At 34.5% G+C, this 25,469-nt stretch overlaps 1 protein-coding gene across 1 annotated transcript in view; it reads right to left on the bottom strand.

Moving 5' to 3' along the window:
* SLC4A7 (solute carrier family 4 member 7) overlaps positions 1–25,469 on the bottom strand; it is an 89,497-nt gene that overhangs the window by 17,806 nt on the left and 46,222 nt on the right. Inside the window, exons 8-18 of the mRNA XM_054708095.1 lie at positions 22,715–22,830; positions 20,624–20,781; positions 18,819–18,906; positions 16,502–16,648; positions 12,536–12,642; positions 10,129–10,303; positions 6,473–6,606; positions 5,037–5,282; positions 2,824–2,929; positions 1,991–2,152; positions 1,534–1,647 (exon numbers count right to left, since the gene is read on the bottom strand). Of these exons, the coding sequence (XP_054564070.1) occupies positions 1,534–1,647; positions 1,991–2,152; positions 2,824–2,929; positions 5,037–5,282; positions 6,473–6,606; positions 10,129–10,303; positions 12,536–12,642; positions 16,502–16,648; positions 18,819–18,906; positions 20,624–20,781; positions 22,715–22,830 (1,553 nt within the window). The remainder of the gene's footprint in view (positions 1–1,533; positions 1,648–1,990; positions 2,153–2,823; positions 2,930–5,036; positions 5,283–6,472; positions 6,607–10,128; positions 10,304–12,535; positions 12,643–16,501; positions 16,649–18,818; positions 18,907–20,623; positions 20,782–22,714; positions 22,831–25,469) is intronic.

Genomic DNA, 25,469 nt, shown 5'->3' with positions numbered 1-25,469 from the left:
TTGAAGGATATTGATTGTATTAAAATCTACACATTTTCATTACCTAGACTTCATATTAAGCCTGTTTTTTCTTCTTGAAAACATTTGTCAACACGAAAAGGAAATTTAATATTTTCTAATTCAGGTATTCAAATGTTCCCACACTGCTATTTATTAAACTGCTTCACATTCAATATTGCACATGTGTAAAATATTTTATCTATATAATGTTTACATTAAGAGTTCCTTAAACTGTTTCCCCAAGTGTATTTTATGCCCCTGGAAATCAGTCTCCTACTTGAAAGCTAGATCAATAAATGAATAACAAGGATATATTTAGGAATCTGAATCAGGAAATGGGGCTATGACTACAAGAAAATACATCAATATTTTGAACCAATATTAATTTAGAGTTTCATTTATTTGTATGATTTGGTAAAAATAGAATGACTTTCATATAGCCACCTCTTCCTGGCCTAAAATCTTTAGTGGCTCAAAAATCTATGCTTTTAAACAAAGGTCTCCAAACTTTTTAAATTATACAAAACGTATCAAACATATCAAAAGTTTTTATAAATAAAAGTGAGCACATATACCCAATGGTTCTACATTCATTTACCTGTTATGTTACTAATGTTTGGTTATCCATAGAGTAAAATTTATGTAGTAAATAGTATAAGGCTTAATTTTTCTTATTTTTAGATAAAGATATAAACTGAACCTCTAAATAATCTTGGTGGATCATTTTCTACCTATGCCCTCTACTTTGGAGATCGCTGGTTTTAAAAATAATGTTATTTCTTTTTATCCCAGTGAAAGATAAAACAGACTAAAATCATCTTCATTATATTCCTTATTCCTAATCACCTTTAAACCTTCCGCTTCTGAAAGAAGTCATCTAATCTGCTAAATGTAAATACAAGCAGTAACACAAATACTTGACTCTAAGAATAAACTCCAGAAATTATTCAAAAGCTGCCACCACTAACTTAGATGGGAAAATATTTTTAGGTGCTATATTATGCATACAGTATATTGTACACAAAAGAACTAGTGTTTGCTAATGAAAACCAAGGGTTCATGGATGTTCACAATGAGTGTCCTTTTTCTTATGGGAGAACATTAGATTCTCTCCTGTCAGATACACTATCCTTCTAGAAACTTAACAAGAATGTCCTTGCTACTCAAAAATTCAAGTTTGATTTAGTTCTTTAAAAGGGAATAAGAAGGTTTCTTTTGCCTGGAAAGAACATCATGAACTCCAGCTATGAGAACAGGGTCACATTTTTTTAATGTCTCTCAACTCTTCACCATGGATATTTTCATTCATTCTCCAGAATGGACTAGCTTTGATACCTACTTGCTTATTTCCTAAACAGGTTCACTTGCAGCTTTGCATCTTGTCATTCTTTTTATATATGTGGGAAATAAAATGTTTCCTTTCAAGGATCAGCTCTTGGGAGAGATTATGCACAGTTTAAAAATAACTACCTACACAGTTTAAAGTAGTTTGGTATGCCTAAGTAACAAATAGCCAAGTGTTTTAATCCTTACCTCGAATTTTTCAGGAACGTGAAGTTTAGGAGAAGGAACTCCTACAAGGTAGTCAATTAGGACCATTATTACTATCGTGAGAAATATAGCAAAGTCACTGATTGTCGATCGCACCTATGTTAAAAGAATTACGTTAATATAAATGCAGATATAGTATGTATCCTTTATAAATAATTCATATCGTTCAGATTAAAATATGCCACTAGAAAGTGTGAAGGTTTTAATTAGTGACAATGTGTCAGTGAAATACATTTATATCTATTATTTTTTCCCAAAAGATAGGAAACACATTTCACAACTAACCTATCATCTCTCAAAGTACCGTTGTTTTCCTACTGCTAGCTCAGACGCATAATATACATTTTTACTATGAATAATTTCTTTTAAACCATTTGATAAAAAAGTATTAACCCCCAAACAATATATTACCAGAACTCCAAAATTATACCCCAATTACCTTAGTAGGAAAATAGCGCTTGGTCTTGAATTGCTTGAGGAATGAGGACAAAAAAAATGTTGTGAAAAACAAGATAACACACCAAAAGAGCACATCTGGAATATAAGGCCCATGATGACCACAAGCTGATCCTACAAATACACCGTGAAAGGTTTTACATTCCTGGAAAAAGAGAAAAAAATAGAAAAGGAGGGATTGAAGGGGATTCTCAGATATCCAATAAAGTATTAATGAATTTCACAGACTCTAAGATGCTACTGATTGTAAGACACACCATCAATTTTATGTATCATTCAGAAAGGAAAAAAAGACTTCCAACTCAACTTTTACTAACACACCATCAATTGTTAAGACACATTCTGAGTTCAGAGATGTTATGGTTTGACATTCAGGACATTAGCAGAACATCTGTGGTCTTCTAACTAAGTTGTTCATAAAGCAGATGAGCCAAAAAACAGAAGGCAGGACAAGTGGATATGAGCTGTTGTAACTGTCAACTCTATGTGTAACCACAGACCTAGTATATACTTCCTTTGAATTTATGAATCTAAGTGGAATTAGAAAAAAAGTATATTAACATATTTTTAATAATTATAACTTGGAAGTCAAATATATTCTGTCTTTTTTTTCCCTATACCAACTTCATTTGTTTCAGCCTATACTTTTTTAGGGCATGATACATAAAAATGTGGTAACTCCTACTTGGTCAACCTAACACTATGTTTTGAAAACATACTATATAAATCAATCAAGAAGAAAATGTAGGTCTACTCAGAAAAAGCTAAAGAACTAGATTAATAGTTGCAAAATCCTTTAGTTTATAATATACTCACAGAAACAGTGAGATTCCCCCAGGAAATATCATGTGCTGTTATATTATTTTCCGTCCACACCTTCAGAGTTTCGTTGCTAGGGTTAGGAGGTTCAATACATACACATCTGAGAAATTAGAATAGGGTAAAATTTTTAGGATCCTGTATTTCATGTTTACATTTTATTAAATTGATCCCACAAAGTGTAGCTTTTGACTTCCTCATTTTTCCATGTTGCAAAGCATGAATAAGAGGAAAATGAAAACACATCAGGAACAATAGAATGGAATGAGGTTTGGCTTACATAAATAAAGCATAAGTAGTACAAATAACAGTGAGATGTTACTTAATGAAACTAGTTAGACATATCTCTTTGGGAGGGGATACTAATTTCTTTAAAAATCTGAGAAGGTATTACCATATTTAGCAAGTTTACTCTCCACTAAATCTCATGTACTTAATCCCCACACACACATCATGCACAGAATCCCAATAAAAGTTATACCCCCAGTAATTCCTTGTACTCTGACAAGCCCTACCTACTCATCCTTTATTGACCTTAAGGCCCATTCAGTTTTCCATCAGGACAAGCTTAGATCAGTCATTAGAAGATCATAATTTTAGTTCATATCCAGAACTAACTCAACCACCTAAAAGAAATGGTATTAAACACAAACACAAACACACACACACACACACACACACACACACACACACAAGCAAAGAAATCCCTAACGTGAATTTAAAACTTGAAAACAAACAGGAATATTCCCAATTAAATTATGAGCTGTTTGAGGAGAGGCAAGAGGCTGGAGTTTGGATTCAATCCAGGATCTCTTATATACTAGCTGTTTGACCCAAGACAAATTTTAATCTCCAAGAGCCTCAGTTTCTACATACATATGAATAGTTAAGGAACACTATGACACAAATTATGCAACATTCGTAGCATGTGCCCACAGAATGTTAACTGAACATATATGATGCTCACGGTGATTACTCAGTTAACCAGAAGGAAGCATCGCTCTAAAAACCATGCTTCAAAGAGGTCAAAGGAGCAGAAAAATAAAGGAAACAAACAAACAAACAAAATAACATTTAAAAAAATTAAATAGTTTAAGAGCAAACAAGATAGCACAAAATAGATTCGGCATCAAAGTGTCACTAATATTTTCAAACAGGTCAATGTCTTAAAGCAAACATGTCAAACTCGAGGCCCACAAAGAATATTTTTTGCGGCCCAGCCAATATAATAACAGCATGTAAGAAACGTTTTAATAAAAATTTCCTAACTTAATTTTTACAATATCCTGTTATACATAATTATTAATAACGAACTACGACGTTCACTAATGACTGATTACTATAATCGTGTTGCATTCATCTCCCTTATGCACCTTAGGCACAGACGCACCATTCTCTCCACTAATACTAGCAGCGAATATTTTAGCAGCCAATTGCCGCGTCATTAGTCTTGGGACTGACTTGTTTGATGTGCGCAACAGGAAATATTTCGCTTTCAGAGAACAAGAAAAATAGGTTTATTAGGGTTATGCTTACTAATCTGTGCAGTTATTCAGTGTCTGGTAAGTTAATGTTCAAGAAAAAATATTAATTTTTATTAAAGTGTTCTATTATTTTATGTTAATGATTACTCATTTTTTTCAGCCCTTTGAATTCAGCATGTCTCTATCGAAATAAACCTACTTTTCTATGAAAATTGAAGCTTTTGTTCTTTTGCAGCCCACATAAACTTAAACCTTGTTTATCTGGCTCGTGTTAGTCTTTGAGCTTGACATGCTTGTCTTAAAGGAATTTTCATAGCCCTCCCTACTCTGACCATCAAAGTTGAGAGTTTGCAAGGCAGGCAAGGAAGGAGTATGGAGGAGACATATAGAAGGAGTTGGAAGAGTACAGGGATTTGGGCCTTAGGAAGGTAGGAAGGAAGTTCTGTTCTTGTTGTTTGTTGATAACCACATTTCTCCATGTAAGTCAATCAAATGCAGAATCACATTTACAGAATAAAAATAAGTGAATCTGTTCAACTGGATTTATGTCCTCTGAGTGCTTTGGTAAAATCTCATCTGTAACAAACAAGTCAACCTTCACATGGCTAGTTGGGTCATTTCAGCTTGATACAGTGAGCATCACATCACAAAAAAAGTCCATTCTTAGGCTCAGACATCTCTGCAAAAAAATACATTTTAATATTAGAGGGAATCAGAGACACTTACGAGTAGCTGGTCAGTTCATCTAAATTGTTGTGCATATTAAATGCATATATTTCTCCTAAATGAAAGAGCTTCTCCAAAGCCTCGTAGATGAATATGATGCAAATGAGAGCTGCAAAAGCCTCCTCTGTAAACCGAGTAATATAACACACAAGGCTGCTTGCATCTGTGGCAACCAAAACAATGCACAAGAAAGAAGTCCACAGACCAATACTGGTTCTTAAAGACAAATAGGAAAGCTGGTAATCTCTGTTTAAAAAGAAAAATGTGAACACGATCAACACAAACTAATGGAACAGTATTTATACTTAAAATTGTCATCACAAGCAATAAGAACAGTAAAACAACATAAGAGTTATAAATCATAGAACAACAAAATGATGACTAAAGGAAGCTGTGTGTGTTTTTCTGCTTCAACAGAAGACTAGCTTCTTATTAACATACTTAATGGTCATATTTTACTTACATAAAAGATTTACAGTGAAAATCTGCTAGGCAATAAACATTTCAAAAAAAAAAAAAAGACCTCACTTCAGAAGTCAGTTATGAGGAGTCAACGACAGACAAACTGTCTGTAGAACAACGGAACGTGACTCTCTCATAAGACCCGGATGCTCTAGTGTCAACATAGTTATCACATTGCTGCCCCACCATCACCGCCATCACCACCACCATCTCCTCTACCACCAGTATCTCCAGAGAAAGTGACTTCAATTTTTAATTCAATTTAATTGAGAAATTACTATAGGTAATTGCATCCTCTATTAGTCTATATTGTGTGCTAGATCAGGATCAGAATCAGTTTGTTCAGTGAAAAAAGAATCAGAGTAAGAGGAGTTAGAGGATCAAATATTTAATAGCATCAGGTTGCTCCAGGCTAAAATATTCAGTTGCGTTTATCTCACAAAAGGAACAGGACTAGCAATATCGAATTCCGAGTCTACCAGACAAAGCACCCTGCACTGGTTCCCACACTGTCAGCCCTGCCAGTGGAAACGGGCATCTCCCTCGACTGTGTCAATTCCCTCTGTGGAACAGGCCCAAGGGATAAAGTCAGCTTGAGCCCTCAAGATCCACCTTCCTAAACTTTTTTTGTAAGTCCAATATACCATCTAATAAACAATTCAGACTAACACGTTCTGAGTTGAAATTTTCTAACACAAAGAATTTTTGTTGCCCTTTAAGTGATTTGCTTATCAGTACTCAAATCCATCGATTTTTCTACTCAAGGTGATTGGGGTAGAGATGATGACAGAGGCCAGAGCAGGGTCAACCACACAGTAACAAAAAAATATTAAAAATATACATATTGATCAGATCTTCTTTTTCAGCTATATTAAATATACAATGTACTTTTACCTAAAGTTAAAAAAAAACAATGCAATATACAATTACACACATACTCAAACACATGTAACAAATCGATAACTATTACGTACCTGCAGAATTTAAATAAAATTTTTTCAAACACTAAAACTGGACCTGTACTCCCCAATATTGTTAGAGGTTGCCCAGCAAACAACGAATAGGCAATCCCAGTTAATGATGCTCCAAAAAGAGACTCTATTGCACTCTGTTTAAGGAAAAAAGAAACGAATAAAAGCAACACATCATAAATATATCTCTAACATACGATAATACATATAAGACATCTAGAAAATAAAAAATATGAATCAAATAAAAATATAAAGCAAACACAACTTTGAATTTCAAATTTGTATTTTAAATACAGAAAATGAAAGATACACTTTAAATACAAAGAGAAAATTGCTTTGTTTTTGCATATTAAAAGTGAACATTTGCAATCAACCTTAATTCAAAACTGTGAGAGTCAAGGAGGGAGGAATAAATGGAAGACAGAAGCCTCAATTCTATCTACAGATGTTTTATTCTTAAGCCTGTGGTGAGTACAAAGATATATATATTATTTTGAATATTTTTGTATGTCTGAAATAGTTCATTTAAAAAAAGAAAACATATTAAATACTCAATATCCTGTTAGAAAAAAGACTCCTTCAAACAGATAAGAAATTAACATGTGATACTACTGTTCTCCCATTGATTTCTCAAGACCAATTTTCACACATTTTAAAGAAAGTAATCTAATATGATAGACTTAAACAACAGATACCAAAAATGAAATGCTTAACATAAATAAAATAGATGGGAAAATCTCTTTATAAAACTGACAGCAATCATAAATGAGAAAGTATCTTACTATTATTAAAGTTTGGTAACAGAAAATAAAATGAAAAGACTCAGAGAAATTTTAAATCAAAACTAGTAGCCAATTTTAGACCACTACCAACATTACATTCAACCTTTACATTATTAAGTAGTAAGGGGGTTAGGGTAGGCCACTAGACAAAGGGAAGGGATCAGAAGGAAAAGGACAGTTTACCATTCACAAAGATCAAGATGGACTGGAGTGCACTATCAAGAAAGGAAAACCCCACCATCGGTAAGTAAAGACAAGGAGAAGCAGCTTATGAGAAACAACCCCCCCAGGGACTGGAGACAGAATGACATCAGGCCAAGAGCAGGGCTTGAGAACCAGATTTGAAGCGTTAAGACTGGTTCCTGCTAGGTGTTAAGCCATGGGCACACCTAAAACTTTTGAGCCCAACTTCTCTCATTTTTGAATGGGGGTGATTTTAGCCAGGAGAACTTTGGGAAACACCTAGCAAGTCTAGCATCTAGCCTTACAGAATGTACTCAACAAATGGTAGCAATTCTCATTGCCAGCAATAAACAGCACCTTCCAAAATTAAAATCACAAAAGAATAACATGCAGTACAAGTATTATTTAACTCTTAGTAGAAAAACAAACTTGACTTTTGGCAAAATTTAAAAGTGTTCATATTAGGCATCTAGTTGTTAATTGTATAAAATGAATTTTTCTTGCCCGTAGATGGAGTTTGTCCTAGAAGACACCGCTAAGCCATTATAAAATCCTTAGTTAAAATAGAATATGCATATTTACATATTAAATGGTATCTAGAAATAGAAAAAAAAAATTGAGAAGAAAAGCAAAGAGATGGCAAATTAAGCAATGCTAACAGGGACAGAGAGGCACAAGATTACAGTGTCCCTCCCAACGCGATATTGAAAAAGCAGAGTGGCCACATGAAGACCTTCCTTTCACCACTCCCAACCCCTTACTGCCACATTTACTAGGTCCTTTACCCAGATCTATTTTTAAAACTTTTTCTGTGCTCATGCCCAAACTGAACCAGGTCTTGCCCTAAAGAAGTCACAGCCCTGCTACCTGCCGTCCCCACCCCACATTCAGAAGTTTCCGTTCTGCCCACCCAAAGCCCTACCCTTCTCTTCCCCACAGACCTCCCCACTGCATGACACTAAACACTCCCTGCTAGTCTGTCCTCCTCAAAAACCTGTTTTGGTTTTTGCAAAATTACTTCATCCTGAGCTCTGACTGCGCCTGTATCTGATATGCTGGGTCATTTTCCTCCTGTTCTCATCCCTCCTCCATTCCTCATCTGCTCTCCCTGTAAATTACCTCCAGCTATTCTCAGTTTCAAGCCCCACTTGTCTGAACCACTCCCAATCTACTCATTCCTCCCTGACCACTACAAACTCTGGAACTCCTCCTCCTGCCATCTCCTTTTATACTTGAAGTTCCCATAAAGCATCTGAAAACAAACACATTTCCAAACCACCTTCCTCCATAACTCACTCTGAGCTCTCCATTTCCATTACTTCAACTCCCATGGCTCTTCCTTGATCTGACTCCTGCGTGGCCCAGCATCCAGGACAAGGTAACTACATTATACTATCTAGTCTTTATTCCCCTTAGGTTAGGATCCTGGAGGACAGAAGACACATGCTCGCGTTACACTCATCTATATTCCTCCGGTGCCTAAAGCACTACCACAAGCCCATAGCATTAGATGGCAGGAGGAGATGGGCAGGCTGAGAGTGACAGTCACAGTCCAGAAGCAAAGCAGCATTTCCATGACGGGAACAGATGAGACACAATTCCATGGGGAACAGCAGAGTTACATGTGCAACTCATGTCAGCACATGAAGCAACTTACAAAAAATTACATACCTTTAATGCAGTGATTACAGAGTAAGGGAATATTATCTAAGTAACTGAAGATAAACTGAGCTGAAAGGAAATTTCAACTGTCTGGTTTATCTCCTGTTCAGCTCATGAAATACTTTAATTAAAAAATATCACTACTTAGCTTTGGCTATTTCTTAACCTTTTATTTGTAAAAATAAATAAATATGTCAATTTTCTCCCCAAGAGTAAATATAATTAAATAAAATCACTTAAGAATTACAAATCATCTCATTTAAAAGCCATTAAAAAATATATAAACAAAAACTTGTCTTCAAGATTTTACAAAGCACTATTCAGTTATGCCTCCCACAGCCCCTAATACAATATTACCAAGATCAAAACAAAAAACACAAGACCATAAAAACTTTCATTTCAGTCATGTCAAATTACAGATGCAGGTTTCAGGTATACTTTCCAATGACAAGCTTTAACTACTTTCACACAAATTTAGTTAACAGCAAAATTAAAGCAAGTACCACATCAAAAATCCATCATTTGTCCACAGTTATATTCTCTTCTTCCAAACAGTCTAGTCCGGGCCTACCCGCCAGGGCTGATGAGTTAATATCACTCACATGGCTGTACCTAATCCTATGATGTCTTACAGGATGTGACGTAGCCCCAGTGGTAAAATCCTCCACCCACAACCCACCCGGACTCAGGTCAAGCGGACTCCCCCCACCAGACCCTTCTCCCCCAGACAGATAACACAAGCCTTTTACTCAATTTATAAAACCATTCATCCAGCAAGCCAGGATAATCTTTTCTTCTTCTTCTTCTTTAAATTTTATTTTTATTTTTTACCTCAACTGTGCATCTTCTCCTGTTCATATGGCTTCCCCATGTTTTCCATAGCAATTACCTTTGGGGGAAGTCTGCTTTTGGACAGGTTAATCATGCTGTGGGTAGACTCTTCGGATAAAAGTAGGAATAGTGAGACAAATGCACACAGACACTTGCCTCTGAAGAGCTAAGAGCCTGGCCGCTACCAATCTTTGTACTCACTATTCTGCCTTCTGTAGCTTCTCCAAGCAGCCCTCCAAAAGTGATTACAGGAGACATACAGGCACAGTATAGGAAAAGAATCGAGGCCAGGCACTGCAGACTTAATGCATCCTTGAAGTCACTCAAGAAAAAAGGTGCTTTCCTTTTGATGTCAAGTATCAAACCACCAAAAAGCCTAAATAGGTGAGATGAAACTCGTCAAACTGTACACTAGAGGATTCTAGCTATTGCAAACTAAAACTATGGGCTACATAAAACTGCTGGTGTCTAGTGTTTTGTCAACAAAAATTAATATCCTATTTAAATCATGGTATAAATTACAGAAGATATACTCATTTAATCTAACCCACTGGTAGAGGAAAGGTCGATCTCATTAAGTTAAGAGACATAAACATCTGTATTTCATGGACTACATACTGAAAAGACTGCAGGCAAATGATTTTATATGAGTAAATGTAATTTCAGACACAAATGGGCAAGAAAATGTACAATAAAAGTAAATAAAACCTAACAACCCATTCATGAAAATATGCATAAGCAATTCTAATAATTATTACCTACACTATAAATCTTAAAGGCAAGTGTCAGAAATAGCAGGAAGGCAATTATAATGTAAATTATAAGCCCCCAAAATACCCTTTAATATAAATAGAGTATGCTGTGCTTAGAGCCACTCAGTTGTAAGTTAAATAGTTTCAATTACGTTTTAAATTAGCAATTTAATAGTATAAATATTTCTGGTCCAGGAAAAAAAGCCTAAAAAGTACTTCAGTGTATGCAATTTACTTTATTTGTAGTCAAACTAGTGCACATAGTACTAAGAAGTTTTAATAAATATAAAAGTCTATATTTGCACATCAAAGCTGTGTGTGTCATTTCGATGTATGGGGTGGTTTCTTTTAAATCAAACTTTTGGATACAGCTAACTTGAAAGCATTCCACTAAAATATAAGCTCTTTGAGGGGCAGACTTTTTCTTATTCAGTGTCATCATCTCGTGTCTAGAACACTGCCTGGGACATAGTAAATATTTAATAAATACTTGTGACAAATCGATAATTCAAAAACATTTTGTGACTCAAAATATATATAATCATTCAAATCCCTACTGTAGAAAACACTCCAAAAAAATTAATCTTATGCTTTGGATGTTGCAAGCTTTACCCTTCTAACTTTTTTTTTAAGTTAATAGTGAAATGGATCCTAAACACACATTGACAAGTGGAAGAAGTTACCCTATAGGTAATCTGACAGCAAGGGGAATTAACTTGCAATAAATGTGCCAATGATAATCTAAAAATAAAATCATACCATCAAATCAATAATTGGTTATTTAACAGCTTATATAAGGCTTTCAGATCACTGACCATGAGATCAATGGGGCCTTAGCACTTCTCAGTGACTAATCCTATCTCAATTTTTTTCTTTATTGATTAAGGTATTACATATGTGTCAATCCTATCTCAATTTGAAATTTGAGGAAATAATAACAATAGCTAGTATCAGACCAGCACCTCTTGTGTGGAGACAATATTATTCCCTATTATTTTCACAGAGACTAATACATTAGTCAATGGATTAATTGTGAGTTTAAGCTTCTCTAAAGTTTATATTTAGTATACCATTTGTGTGTTTTTTTCCTATGTAGTATTATTTAGGCATGTCATTACTATCCCTAATAGTGTATCTGTATAAGATATCTAGCTTTTTAAACAAATATTGACGATTCAATATTTACTTCTACAGAGACCACCAGTGGACAAAAGGTATCAATATCCCATGCTTTTCTACATAAAAAGTAAAATAACATTTCTCTACTTCTACAAAATATTTTAAGGCAATGTTTACACCTGGCAATATATTCTTTATTCCAAAAATGAACAACTTCAACAATTTTTCTAACTAGGTTTCCAGAGATCAGTACTATGGATTAATTATACTTGTCTAATTTTACATTATCGTATGATATAATGCCCTTTTAAAAGTTTTAAGTCTATGCACACACAAAAAAAACATTGATTATAATTACTTTCTGTTCCCATAATTCTCTAATTTCATAAGGAGAATTATAATAGAACTCCACACTTTATTTAAAAACCTTTTTGTAAATTAATGTAAATTAACTTACTATGTAACTGTGCAACATTCTTAACATGGTGCATATTTTCATTATAAATTAAAGCTTGGTATACAGAACCCAAGTATATACTAGTAAAATTATCTTTAAATATATATTAATTTCCCTCAACATCACATACCTATACAATAAGGCATTTTTTTTAATATAAAAAAATTCCATTTAAGTTTAGGTTCAAATATTTGCAAAGAAAAAGACTTTTTATGTCTTTTTCATCAATTCAAACCCTAGTCTCAAAAGATACCCACATTGTATCACTATTTGTACCCACCGTCCAGTCCTCTGTAGCTCAGGCCCAGCATGATCAGCAGCCTCTTTATGAGTCTCACCCGAGCTGGGGGCAGATCCATTGGGAAATACAGGAATCTTTCTCTTTTCCTGCATTTCACACACACACACACAAAAAAAAAAAACACTTTCAGAATTTTTTTAAAGAAGGCTGAGATGGCATCTTCAATTCAGAGGGAACATGAGATCTCTTACTGGATGTGTGTGTGTGTGTGTGTGTGTGTGTGTGTGTATTTGTGTGTATTGTGCTCCTAGAAAAAGATGCTTCCTAACATGAACTTCTACTTTAAATAAGCTCTACTTTAGAACAGAAGCCAATATTTTTCCATTAATATTTCTAAGTTCAAGCTCAGCTTGCTCCATTTTATACTTTAATAACACATTCATACACACCATTTCAAATTGCTATTCAGCAACAGGAACAAAAATAGCCAATAAAAGCATTGCTCCAACCAGAATTTTTAAAATACTGCTCATATTAACTACTAAAAATGTACTTTACATTAAGAAAAGTATAAATGCAAGTTTTCTTTTACTAAAATACTTCCCTTAAGATATAAATAGCACAAGGGTTATTAAAAGCATAAAAAATCAATATCCCATTATATTTTATTACAAATTCAAGAGTACTATTTTCATGATAAAGGATCTTGTCCCACTCACTTGAAAAGAAAGGAGTGAGTTTTTAATTCGTTACTTGGGCCTAAAAGAACGAGAAAGAAATAGAGAAAAAGGAGGAGGAGAGGGAGGAGGAGGAGGAAGAGAGAGGGCGATAGAAGGAGTAGGGGGGAGAGAGAGGTAGAGAAAGGTGGGGTAGGTGGGGTCATCCCAGGAGATGCCCTGGTTCAAAGACTCTAGAGGACATAAAACTACCTGGTTTATATGTTCAATATGTATAGAGTATAAAGACTTATCTATAAACATAAAATTACCATTTGAAAATATCAAAATCTAAATTACATCTTAGCTCAAGGAAAAAAACAAAGTCATTGAATTTCTGGAAAACAAATATAATTTTATTAAGAAAAATGAATTAAGCATCTAGCTCAGGAAATGTTAAAACCAAAAAAAAAAAAAAAAAAGGAAATCTTTCCTGAAAGGAATAAAACAACTAAAATGCAGAAATTGAGTTAGAAAACAAAATACATTTCAAAAAAACTAAAATTATATTTTTAAGATGCTCTATTTGAAAAATATGATAAACCATTAGCTAATCACAACAAGGAGACAATTTCACAAACTGAGGGGAATTATTTATATATATATAAATAAATAGATATGTGTGTGTCTATATCTATACACACACACATACACATATCTATAAAGAGAAATAGACTATACTGTACAACCCTATACAAATTTAAAACCTTGATGAAATGGGTAATAAACTAGGAAAACGTAATTTCCCAAAACTGACACCAGAAAAGAAGGAAATCGTTACAATAATTTACTAAAACTGACCTTAGAATAAATAAAAAGCTTACACAAAGCAATTTCCACAGAATAAGCAAGTTGTTGAAGCCTTACAACAAAATATTCAGGCTCACAAAACTTTACAAAAGAATTCTTCCAACTTTTAGAACCAAAAAATTCCAAGCCATTTAAAGATTTAAGAACACAGAAAAAGGGAAATTTAAAACGTTTTTATAAAACAAGTATAATGATAATACCAAAACAAAGATTGCACAAAAATCTATGGACCAATCTACTTAAAGAGATGCAAACAACTTAAATAAAGTACTAGACAAAGACTGCCAGCACATTAGAGTTCAGGTTGGGTTTATTCCAACAATGCAAAAGTTGGAATTCATATTAAAGAATTTATTAATATGATTTACCATAATAATTGATTAAAAAAAGTTCATATGATTGTCTCCAGAGATGCTAAAAATTCAACATCCATTTATATTAAAATTTTCCATGAAATAGAAATTAGGGTACTTTCTGAACTTGATAAAAATGTTTATTTTTGGTCCCAATATCAGTAACTTATTGAGAGAAACACTGACCACAGTTAGAAACTAATTAAGAAATGCCCTTATCAAGTCAACTACTACCTAACACTATTAGAGATTTTAGTCAATACATTTAGACAGCAGAAAACATATCAGAGATATATAATTTTTAAAAGGAGAGAATAAAATACCACAGATGATATGACTGAAAATCTACACACAATAAAAGAATTAAGAAAAATGGTAGCATAAATATACAGCAATATAAGAAATATACAGTTACATAGCCTTCATATACATAAAAGTAGCAAACAGACAATGTAATAGAACAGAGACTTCATTTGCAATATAAACAATAAAGATAAAATACTAATGAATACATTCAGCAAGAAGCTTAAGCATAGATAAGGAGAACTTTAAAACATTCTTTAATGACACAAAAACTGACTTGAAATCGGAAAACAACTAAGGAAAGCTATACCATGTTCTTGAACAGATTCAGTGTTATAAAAATGTCAATTTCCCTTAGTTCATTTACAAGTTTAACCACTATCATCATTTCTTTTAAACAGTTCTTTTCTATAAATAGGAAACTTATTTTAAAGCTTACATTAAAAAATAAACCAAATATAGCCCAAGAAATTCAGAAAAACAAGAGTAAGAGGAGTCAAAAATGAATCTAGATCTTCCTGATATTAATATATCCCAAAAAGCCTCAAAAGTGTAAGTGTGGAATTGATCCATGAATAGATACACCAATGATAAAAGAAACTCCACAGAAGACCTGAACGCAAATGGAAATTTAGTAAATGAGAAAGACAGCATCACCAATCAAATGCGAGTAATTAAAAAAAAAAAAGATCCACTTTTTAATAAATTGGGACAACCAAACAGCAATTTAGAAAAAAAGATAAAGTTGGGTGCATACTCCACGTAATATACCATGATGAACTCTAAAGGATCAATGAACAATTCAAATGTTAAAAAAAAAAAGTGGTGGAAGGCAATGAACAAAATATATCCAGAGATATTCAACCTCACTAATTATAAAACGGCAAAGTAAAATCACATTAAAATACCCAATAGAGGAAGATAAAGATTTCTCTCAGACTAACAAAGATCCAAAAGTTTGACAACATACTGTGTTGGTGAGGCTGCAGGGACATAGGCACTTTTATACCTCACTGTGGGGGTCCAAAATAGTTCACCGATAAGAAGAAATTCTGCTAATTACCCACTAAAATTATAACTCCCATGAGAGTCAGCAATCCTATTTCTGAAAATTTATCCTACAGCTCTATCTGCCCAAGACTAATATGGCATATCACTACCATGATGTGATTTGTAGCAAAATACCGAAAACATCTTAAGCCGAGGGATAGGATAAACTATGATATATCCAATAAACAGGATACAACAAAATGGTGAGAAAGGAATATTTCTAATGATCAGATAACCAAAATATGTTGTTATATAAAAAGCAGCAAGGTGCCAAACAGTACACAAAGTATATTAACTTTTGGTAGAAAGAGGAAAAAAATAAAACTGTAGGTTCATATTTCTTTGTACTGAATAAAAACTAGAAGGATAAACAAAAACCTAGTAACAAATGGTGGCCCACAGAAGATGGTACAGAGATAGGAACATCAAGGGGACATATTGGGGTATAACTTCTCTGAGTGTTGTATACAGTTTTGATTTTTAAAAATGTATAAAGTAGCCCTGGCTGGTTTGGCTCAGTGGATAGAGTGTCAGCCTGCGGACTGAAGGATCCCGGGTTCAATTCTGGTCAAGAGCACCTGCCTGGGTTGCGGGTTTGATCCCCAGTAGGGGGCGTGCAGGAGGCAGCTGATGATTCTCTCTCATCATTGATGTTTCTATCTCTCTCTCCCTCTCCCTTCCTCTCTGAAGTTAATTTTAAAAATTTCTTTTAAATGTATACAGTATTTGTTTAAATGTTGTAAAGGTACCTCAAATACTGTGTGGACTCTTACCTGAGAAGGAACACTTTTTGGTGGCTCTATGCGTATAGATGGATCCCACTCTCCTGGAGGTAGGACAGTTACTTGATCTAAAAACTCATCAATTCCAGATAAGAGGTCATTTCTGTCTTTTGCTTTATAAGCTACATCATGAAAAATCTAAAGGAGGGGGGGAAAAAACACTGAGTAAAAGAATTTTAAAGTTGAAAGAAAGTTCTATACAATGTAAATCCATTTCAAATAACATGAATAAGTATACAATAAAGATAATTACCTAATCTTTTATCCCACCCTGGGTAATAACTATAAAAAATAATTCATTTTTAGTATTATCAGATGAATTACCAGTAACAATAAAACAAAATAAAATAGTGATGTGTTAAGGCAAAATAATTTTTAAAAAGAGAAATTTTTACATGGCAAATACTCAGCAATTAATTACTGAATAAAACAATACTACAGCATGTCTTTCCACTTCTAGGATATTAAATATCATATATCCTAAACCAATAATCATGGATGTACAAACAACTTTACTTAAACACATAATTTATTTGATCGCTTATGTTTACTTGGGTGCCTACTATTTGCCAGGCACAATTCTAAACACTTGGAGAGTGCAATGGACACAGATAAGGCAAGGTCCCTGTACTCAAGAGCCCTAGGGAGAAAGATAGTGAAAGAAGTTAATTACATAAATACATAATTACAGGTAAAAATGAATGCTGTGATAAAAATAAAACAGGTGAAGGAAAGTCTTACGGAGGTAACACTGTAGGAGAAATGTGAATGAAATGAAGGACAAACCCATGCAGAGGGAAGAGATGGTAGAAGAGAACTCAGGCAAAGGGAATAACCATTGTAAAGGACCAGAGGCAGAAAAGAACATAACACATCTGAGGAATAAAAGGGAAACTAATGTGGCCAGGGCAAAATGGGGAAGGATATGAATTTCAAGAAGTATGCAGAGGCCAGATCAGACAGACCCTCTTCAGACAATGACAAAGATTTTAGGTTTAAACAGAAGTATATAACAAGATGGCATTGACATATCTGGATCAAGATAATGATATATTGAAATCTGCATGTAATTGGTAATGCAGAGGAGACTATCCTAAGATTCGGAAAGTCCACTTCAATCACCAAAGAGAAGAAGGTAGAGTGTAAACCAGAGAAATGACAGTGGAGGTGGCAGATTAGATGCAAAACATATTAAGGAGGTAAAATCGACAGAATCTGGTGACCATTTGTTCGAGACAGGACAGACAAAGGAGGTCAGGTTCAGATATTTGGGGTTTCAGATACCTTAGGGCAGTGGTTCTCAACCTTTCTAATGCCACGACCCTTTAATACAGTTCCTCATGTTGTGGTGACCCCCAACCATAAAATTATTTTCGTTACTACTTCATAACTGTAATTTTGCTAGTTATGAATCGTAATGTAAATATCTGTGTTTTCCGATGGTCTCAGGCTCTAAAGCAGCGGTTCTCAACCTGTGGGTCGCGACCACTGAGAACCACTGCCTTAGGGACACATGGCAGAGATGGCTGGAGCCTCTCCAAAAGACAGAGAAGTCCTGATCAATACAGGTCATGGTCAAAGGTGAAGTTCACAAATGGAAGAAAGAAACTAGAGAGAAAAAAGGGGAAAAGAGAAAAAGACAAAGCCCCGAGGAAACCCAAAAGAAATTATATCCTAAAATCCAGGATGAAGATACCATATTTTCCGGCGTATAAGACGACTGGGTGTATAAGATTTTCCTGGGTTAAAAAGTCGTCTTATACACTGGAAAATATGGTAGTCCAATATATCTAATCCATTATATCTAATCTCATCAATATAGTCCAATATACCGTATTTTCCGGCGTATAAAACGACTTTTTAACCCAGAAAAATCTTATACGCCCAGTCGTCTTATACGCCGGAAAGTACGGTAATTTCTAGAAGGTGATCAATAATTTCAAATGTAGGGGAGAAAATAAAGAAAACACTAAGAAATAGCCACTGATCCTGACGGAATCATCCTGAAGACCGTAACAAAGGCAAAATAGTTGAAGAGAGTGAATATGAGAGATACCTGAAACCTATATAATTTTATTTATCAACATCACCCCAATAAATTCAATTAACAAAAAGAGTGAATATGAAATAAAAATATTACATACAGCAAGGTCAATTTTTAAGCATAGTTATAAAAGAGAACTATAATTTAATAAATATTATATGCTTCATTATTGATGTCTAAAAGAATTTGAAATTCCACTTCAAAGGGGACTTTATATAGTATATGCTTCATAATCAGTGTCCACTTCAAAGGGTATTTAATTACCTCATCCGTCATGAGAGTGGCTATTGATCTTCCAATTTCATGGTACTGTGGTGCCTTGCCTGCTGGACCCAGTAACAAAAACAAAAACCTAAGAAAACATTAAAATATAGGCATTTAAACATAAACAACATACACACATAAATCTCAGCAATCATAAAAAAAAAAAGTCACTGAGTATCAACACAAAAACACTTATCATCATCTTCCCACCCCAATCACTGAAAAAAGTTGGCAACTCTACTCAGACTAAAGCAAATCACAGAACTAAGAAAGGCATTCATAATTAACTTCCTACTAAGTTATCACTTCCCATCTTCCTTAGGGTAAGACAGTAATTCAGGAATGGAGTGTTTTACATTAAAAATTATCATCTTCTATATTGTTTTGAATTTGAGTAAACAATTTTCTCTGGTCTGTTTGACAATAAATAAGTAAATAAATAAGTGAGTACCAATTCCATTGAAGTACTTTAAAGGTTTGCCTACTAAAATAATTAAAGAGTATACACAAAAAAATCCACAAATCCTCAAAATATAATCTGGATTAAGACTAATATTAGTATAGTAGTAAATAAGGGAATAATTCCTTTGGAAAGAAAAATAATTTTTATCTACAGCTCCAAATTTATCAACAAACCAACTATTACTTGATTTTATTTATTTATAGTGACTAAATAAAAAGTAACTAACTTCCTATATAATTATGTCCTTATTAACGACAGTAAAATATTAATATTTACACTTATCCAAACTAGAAGTACTCATCTTCCTATTTTATGAGAATGTTAATATGAATCTATAGAATTATTTTTCTCATTTATCTTAACACTACACCATTAATGCACCTCAGTAAAGCATATTGAAAATAGGTATGTACATTTCAATCAAGTTGCAATTAATTCCTCAGATTTACTATTATAAAAATAATTTTTAAATATTTTTAAATTATTCTCATTTTGAATTAAGTTTATACAGTCAATAGCTAAGGAACTGATTACTCTTTATAGAACAACTTGATAATTATTCTTATGGATATTACCCCTATTTTCATTTTTACTCAATGTATTTTGAACAGAAGATTTTGGTCAGGTCAGAACAAAGCTCTTTGTCAATTCAGGGGCATTATCAATTTAATCAACTATAAGGTATTATTATCCTTATTTTACAAATGAAGCTTAGAAAATTTAAGTCAATGAACCTCCCACAAAAGTGGAAGTGCAAGGATTCAATTCCATTTTGTCTGACTCCAGTGCCTGCACAGATCATCTATCTAAAATGAGCCATTTTTTAAACCAAAACTCCTGAGATGCCAAATTCTTATAAAGCTATCAACATTTTTTCATGCTGCAATTACTTTTTTTAATTTATCTTTATTGTTGAAAGTGTTATAGATATACTCCTTCCCCCGACCCCTTGTTTTCTTTAGTTTCAGAGAGATTGGCCTTGGTTGGTGTGGCTCAGTTGGTTGGACTGTCATCCCAGAAAGGTTGCGGGTTCCATTCCTGGTCAGGGTACATACCCAGGTTTTGGGTTCGATCCCCAGTCCTGGCAACAGATCAATGTTTCTCTCTCTCACACTCCCTTCCTTTCTCTTTCTAAAGTCAATAAAAAAAAAAAAAAAGTTGTTCAAAAATAAAAAGAGAGATCATACTTCTATCCCCTAGTAGTCAAAGCCTTTGGCACAATGGCAACATTAATAATTAAAATGACCTTTTACTACATACATAACAAAATATGTTCCTGCAGTAGGAAAAATCTTAGATTTTGGACATGCTGAGTGCGCATTCATTGGAACGAACTCTTTACCTGGTCGGAACAGGGACTTCAGTCAGCCCTGAGAGGAGAACAGCAGGAGCCAGTCTCACAAACGCGATTATCGGTCTTTCCAAAAAGTCTACTTCTCCCACCAGGACATTGGATGCCTCGGCTCCCGAAGGAATTTTCCTCATGAAATTCATATCAACCTATTGACAAATAAATAATCATTTAAAATAAAATTTACATGGTATTTATAAGACTATTTAGAGGGAAACAGTAAAGATGCCTTTAAGACTAAACTGGTGATCTAAAGAAGGTATAAATGTCAAAATTCTCACAAAGGATGGAATAGACAAATACAAAAAAAGCAAGCAAAATACATCTAGGAAAAAATACTCCCAATTGCTTCAACTGTCATAATTTTTACTATTTCAGAGATCTAAATTATCAAACATAGAAACGAGAAAAAATTTTTCAATGAACACAGCACTATTCATTAAAAATTATTTAAAGACAAAAGTATAGTTCACAAACTAGCAATAACTCATGAAATTATACACAGTGCTAAAAAAATATTCACTTCATGATAATCTATTACTTCATCTTAGAAATGAGTTAGTCCCTTTGTCTTTTTTGTAAGTCCTTCTTATTTTAAAGAACTCTGAGCATTCCCCAGTATTTTCACTAAATGGGGGGAAATTTTTGTTTTTATTTTTTTACTTAAAATGAAAATAAATAGCCATTGCGGGTATAAATACACGGTAGTGCCACATAATCAAATTTGGATGTCTGTGTATAATTGCCAAGGAAAGGTCACAAACAGAATATCAAAGCATGGGAGCTTCGTCATTTATACACAGTTTCACACAAGTCACTAAACAACCACTGACAGGGCTATCCATTAACAAGAAAGCAGCACTTACAGCGGGCCTCTTGAGTCCCACACCCAGTGTGCCACAACTACAGTGCCAGGAGGCAGACTCCTGCCCAACAGGAGACAAGGAGGTGTACACACGAATAGGCCAAGTAAAAAAAAAAGCAAAACTGTGACAGAGGAACAAAAATAAATGGCAGCTGCCATGTCTAGAGGAGATCTATAACGTAAACTATACTCATGGACTCATTTCATAAGAATAACTTGAATTTAGTTCCTGAACACTTTTCACTCGTCTGAGATCACAGGAGCACCAGTAAAAATATAACTGAGTTAGCACAACAGCCTGTCCGTAGTCAATGTCCCATATGCAAGGCTTTCTATGATTGTAGAGCACGAAACGCAGCTAAGTTGCATAGCACAGATCATTTAAACTCCTTTTCTACAAAATGCGATCTATGCTTTGCATCATGAAAGACTGAACAAATCTTACTTGGAATAATCACATTTAATCAAATGTCTGACATTGGATATAAAAATATTAAAGCATTGAAAGTCCTGTAGAAAATTAAATTAACAGCATTATATGAAAATGACCTTTAGAATCAATTATGCAGAAGTAGTACTCATAAAGTGCTCTTTAAATTCTATTGTAATTTGAACTTGTAGTTTTTGCTCCTTTTTAAAAAAAAATACATTTCCTGTTTTTAAATCCATGCCTTTAACCTACCCATGGGGAAGCGCTGATATGCTTCCCAGTGACATTCCAAAAAGTACTGACACAGTCTGCAGCCATACCACCCTGAACATGCCTAATTTCATCAGAAACTGCTGACGCCATAAGACAGTAATTTTGGAATCACGTTACAGCCAGAAAAAGGCTGACTTCACTACCATTGCTGTAACATCATTCCCAGAATTAATCTTTCTAGTGGTGGTATCTCCAGAACAAATGACTAGAATTCAAAAGGTACTAAAGTTTCATGGTATCTATGGGTAGGTATGGATGAAAATACCATATCATTCACATATTCTTTAGTCAGAATTTCTAAAACTAGTAACATATAGTGATATTCAAGTGCTCCGAGACTGTTACCTTTCTTACAATTTTGGACCTTAAATTAACCTATCCCAAGCATCACAGGCAGGTTTGTAATCACCAGTCTATTAAAAAAATTATTATAATCAATGTTAATAAAGGCTCACTGCTAGCGATTTTCTTAGTAAGAATGATTAGGAAAATGTACAGTGAATGACAGAATTACCTTGCTGAAGTCAACAGTACTATTTTCTCTGCTTCCTCCACCTCCATTACCTTTAATCTCTGCACTTTTACTAGTGTCCAAGTTTCCAGGTGCAGACTGTGGAGAGGCCAAAATACCTGTATTCGAGAATAAATAAATTCCAAATTAGTAAGGAGAAAATTCACTGATTCAGCTCATCTCCTGAAAGTGATGGTTTATTAAAAGCAAATGTGTGCAAGGTAAAAAAAAAAAAAGTGCCAAGTGTTAGTACCAAACCAGCAAGACCAAAATAACATTTTAAGCAATATTAAAGCTATATATTTTAACATTTTTAATAATACAATTACAAAAATGGTGACCTTTGCAAAAAGAAAAAGTGAGTAGGTGTGGAACCACAGAAGAGGGAAGACGTGAGTCTGATTACTACTACAAATGTTTAGAGATTACACTTCCAATATAGCTAACATACATGTGAACTGCAGAGGTTAATGATGCCTAACTAAACTTCACATGCTTGCATTAATAACAATATAAGCTTTCTGATAAATCTTAAGTGTAACGCGGGAAAATTTAAGAGCTAGATCAACTAAATGTAGGTTAAATGTACCACAATGTTCCACAATCATAACAGTTTCCTCAATAATTTTCATTTCTGTTGGGTAACATTTATGTGCTGCCGACTGTCATTATTCCTAAAAGAATACCACTTTATAATAGCGATGTTTTTTACAATATAAATACAAAGAGGAAAGGGTGGGGTTTTTTTGTTAATACTCAACCGAGGAAATTTTTTGCCATTTATATTTTTAGAGAGAGTGGAAGGGAGAAGGAGAGACAGAGCAAGAGAGAGAAACATCAATGTGACCAGGGCCAGGGATTGAGCCTGCAACCAAGGCACATGCGTTTGACTGGAATCGAACCCGGAACCCTTCCCTCCATGGGCGGACACTCTATCCACTGAGCCAAACCAGCTAGGGCTAAAGAGGAAGGGTTTTTTAATTAAAGAGACCTGTGTTGAAATAAGCACTCTGCCACTTTGTAAGCCATGTGACTTTAACTCATGCATCCTCTAAGATGCAGGTAAACTTGTAAAATTAGTTTGTTTGGATTAGAAATGATAGATATCCAATATAATAAAAGCCTAATATGCTAAGTGTCTGGTTGTCCATTCAACCAATCAAAGACTAATATGCTAATGATATGCTAAGGCCGCTCAATCACTCACTATGACATGCACTGACCACCAGGCGGCAGATGCTCCAACCAGTAGGTTAGCTTGCTGCTGGGGTCCCACCTATCAGGACTGAGTGAGACGGGCCAGAAATGCCCTGGAGCTCTCCCGTGGCCCCTCCCCAGCTGGCCAACCTCCTGCATCCCTCCCTGGCCCCGACTGTGCACTGGTGGGATCCCTTGGTCTGGCCTGCACCCTCTCGCAATCTGAGACCCCTCGGGGGATGTCGGAGAGCTGGTTTCAGCCCGATCTCGCAGGCCAGGCCGAGGGACCTCACTGGTGCACAAATTCGTGCACCGGGCCTCTAGTGTATTCTATAAAATGAGCTTGTTTGAATGACACTAATGTCCCAGCATTAGTATGTTCATTTCAAGTGACAGTCAGCAGCAACAATTTCACAACAATAAAATAACCTAACAACACCCTGTAACATGACCAATTGTTACCACTATGACTTTTGCAAAAAGCTCAAATCTCAAAAATTTTAAAATACAATCCAGATTTCTACCATTAGGTATACTTCATTTTCTCAAAACACCTAAAATTTCTAGTTCAAGAATATAAAACACTAAGTATCACAGGAGAAAAGGCACAAGACTTATGACAGATTTTACCACTCACAGGGCTATCTAGTGACCCACAGGAACTCACATCACATATATTTGATACATCTAAGAAAGTTTTCATTTTTCTAGAAGATAACATTCTATTACTAATAACTTAAACTAAGTCATTCGGGTTTACTGTTTAAACTCAATGAGAGAAGACCTTTGTAATATCCACTTCTCTATTAAATAACTAAACTAGGATATCACTGTGGCCCCAAAATCTCAGTATGAAAAAGCATATCCAATCTATTTAGCAACATGCTCATTCTCTGGAAGTGTTAAGAGAATTCTGAAATAAATGTTTCCTAAAACTTATTTTTTTTAGCATTTTAGCTTAGTACAGAAAAGTCATTAAGGTTCCTCTTCTTTGACCTTTGTCCCTAAATTTCCAGAAGACAGTCTTTTTATTAAAATACACGCTCAAGAGGGGAAAAAGTTAACTCGTATTTTCAGTAGTTTCCACCAACTCCCACACAATGATGAATATCATTAAGGCCCTGGCAGCAAGTACAACAGAGCATCAATGCATCTATACTTGTAACTACTAAAAATATTCAATCTGTAGATATGTAATCAAAGAGTACATGTGCACAGTTTCCCAGAACAGTCCCAGCAAACACATTGGAGAGAAGAGTGGAATAAGAAGATTATGGGGGAAAGTAAGGATAAGGTAGGAATGGGAAGAAGAAATGATATGGAACTACTTGCTGGTAAAGCCAGAAGATGTGACCTGAAGTCTCTTAGCTAACCTGTAAAAACTGCCATGCCAGGTAAGTGTTAGTTTCCCACCATTATCTTCTCTAGGTAGCCTTTCTCAATCTCAGCTAAGCTAAAGCTGTTTTCTCCATCAGTAAAGGAAATCTCCCTGCTCCTGCAATAAATTCCTAGGGCTCAGAATTAAATGAGTAAAGTCCCCAAAGTTCAAACTACCATTAGC

This window comes from Eptesicus fuscus, chromosome 18 (genome assembly GCF_027574615.1).
Source record: "Eptesicus fuscus isolate TK198812 chromosome 18, DD_ASM_mEF_20220401, whole genome shotgun sequence".
Classification (NCBI taxonomy): Eukaryota; Metazoa; Chordata; class Mammalia; order Chiroptera; family Vespertilionidae; genus Eptesicus; species Eptesicus fuscus.
Note: the sequence above shows the minus strand (reverse complement) of the source record. Positions and strands in the feature narration are given on the sequence as shown.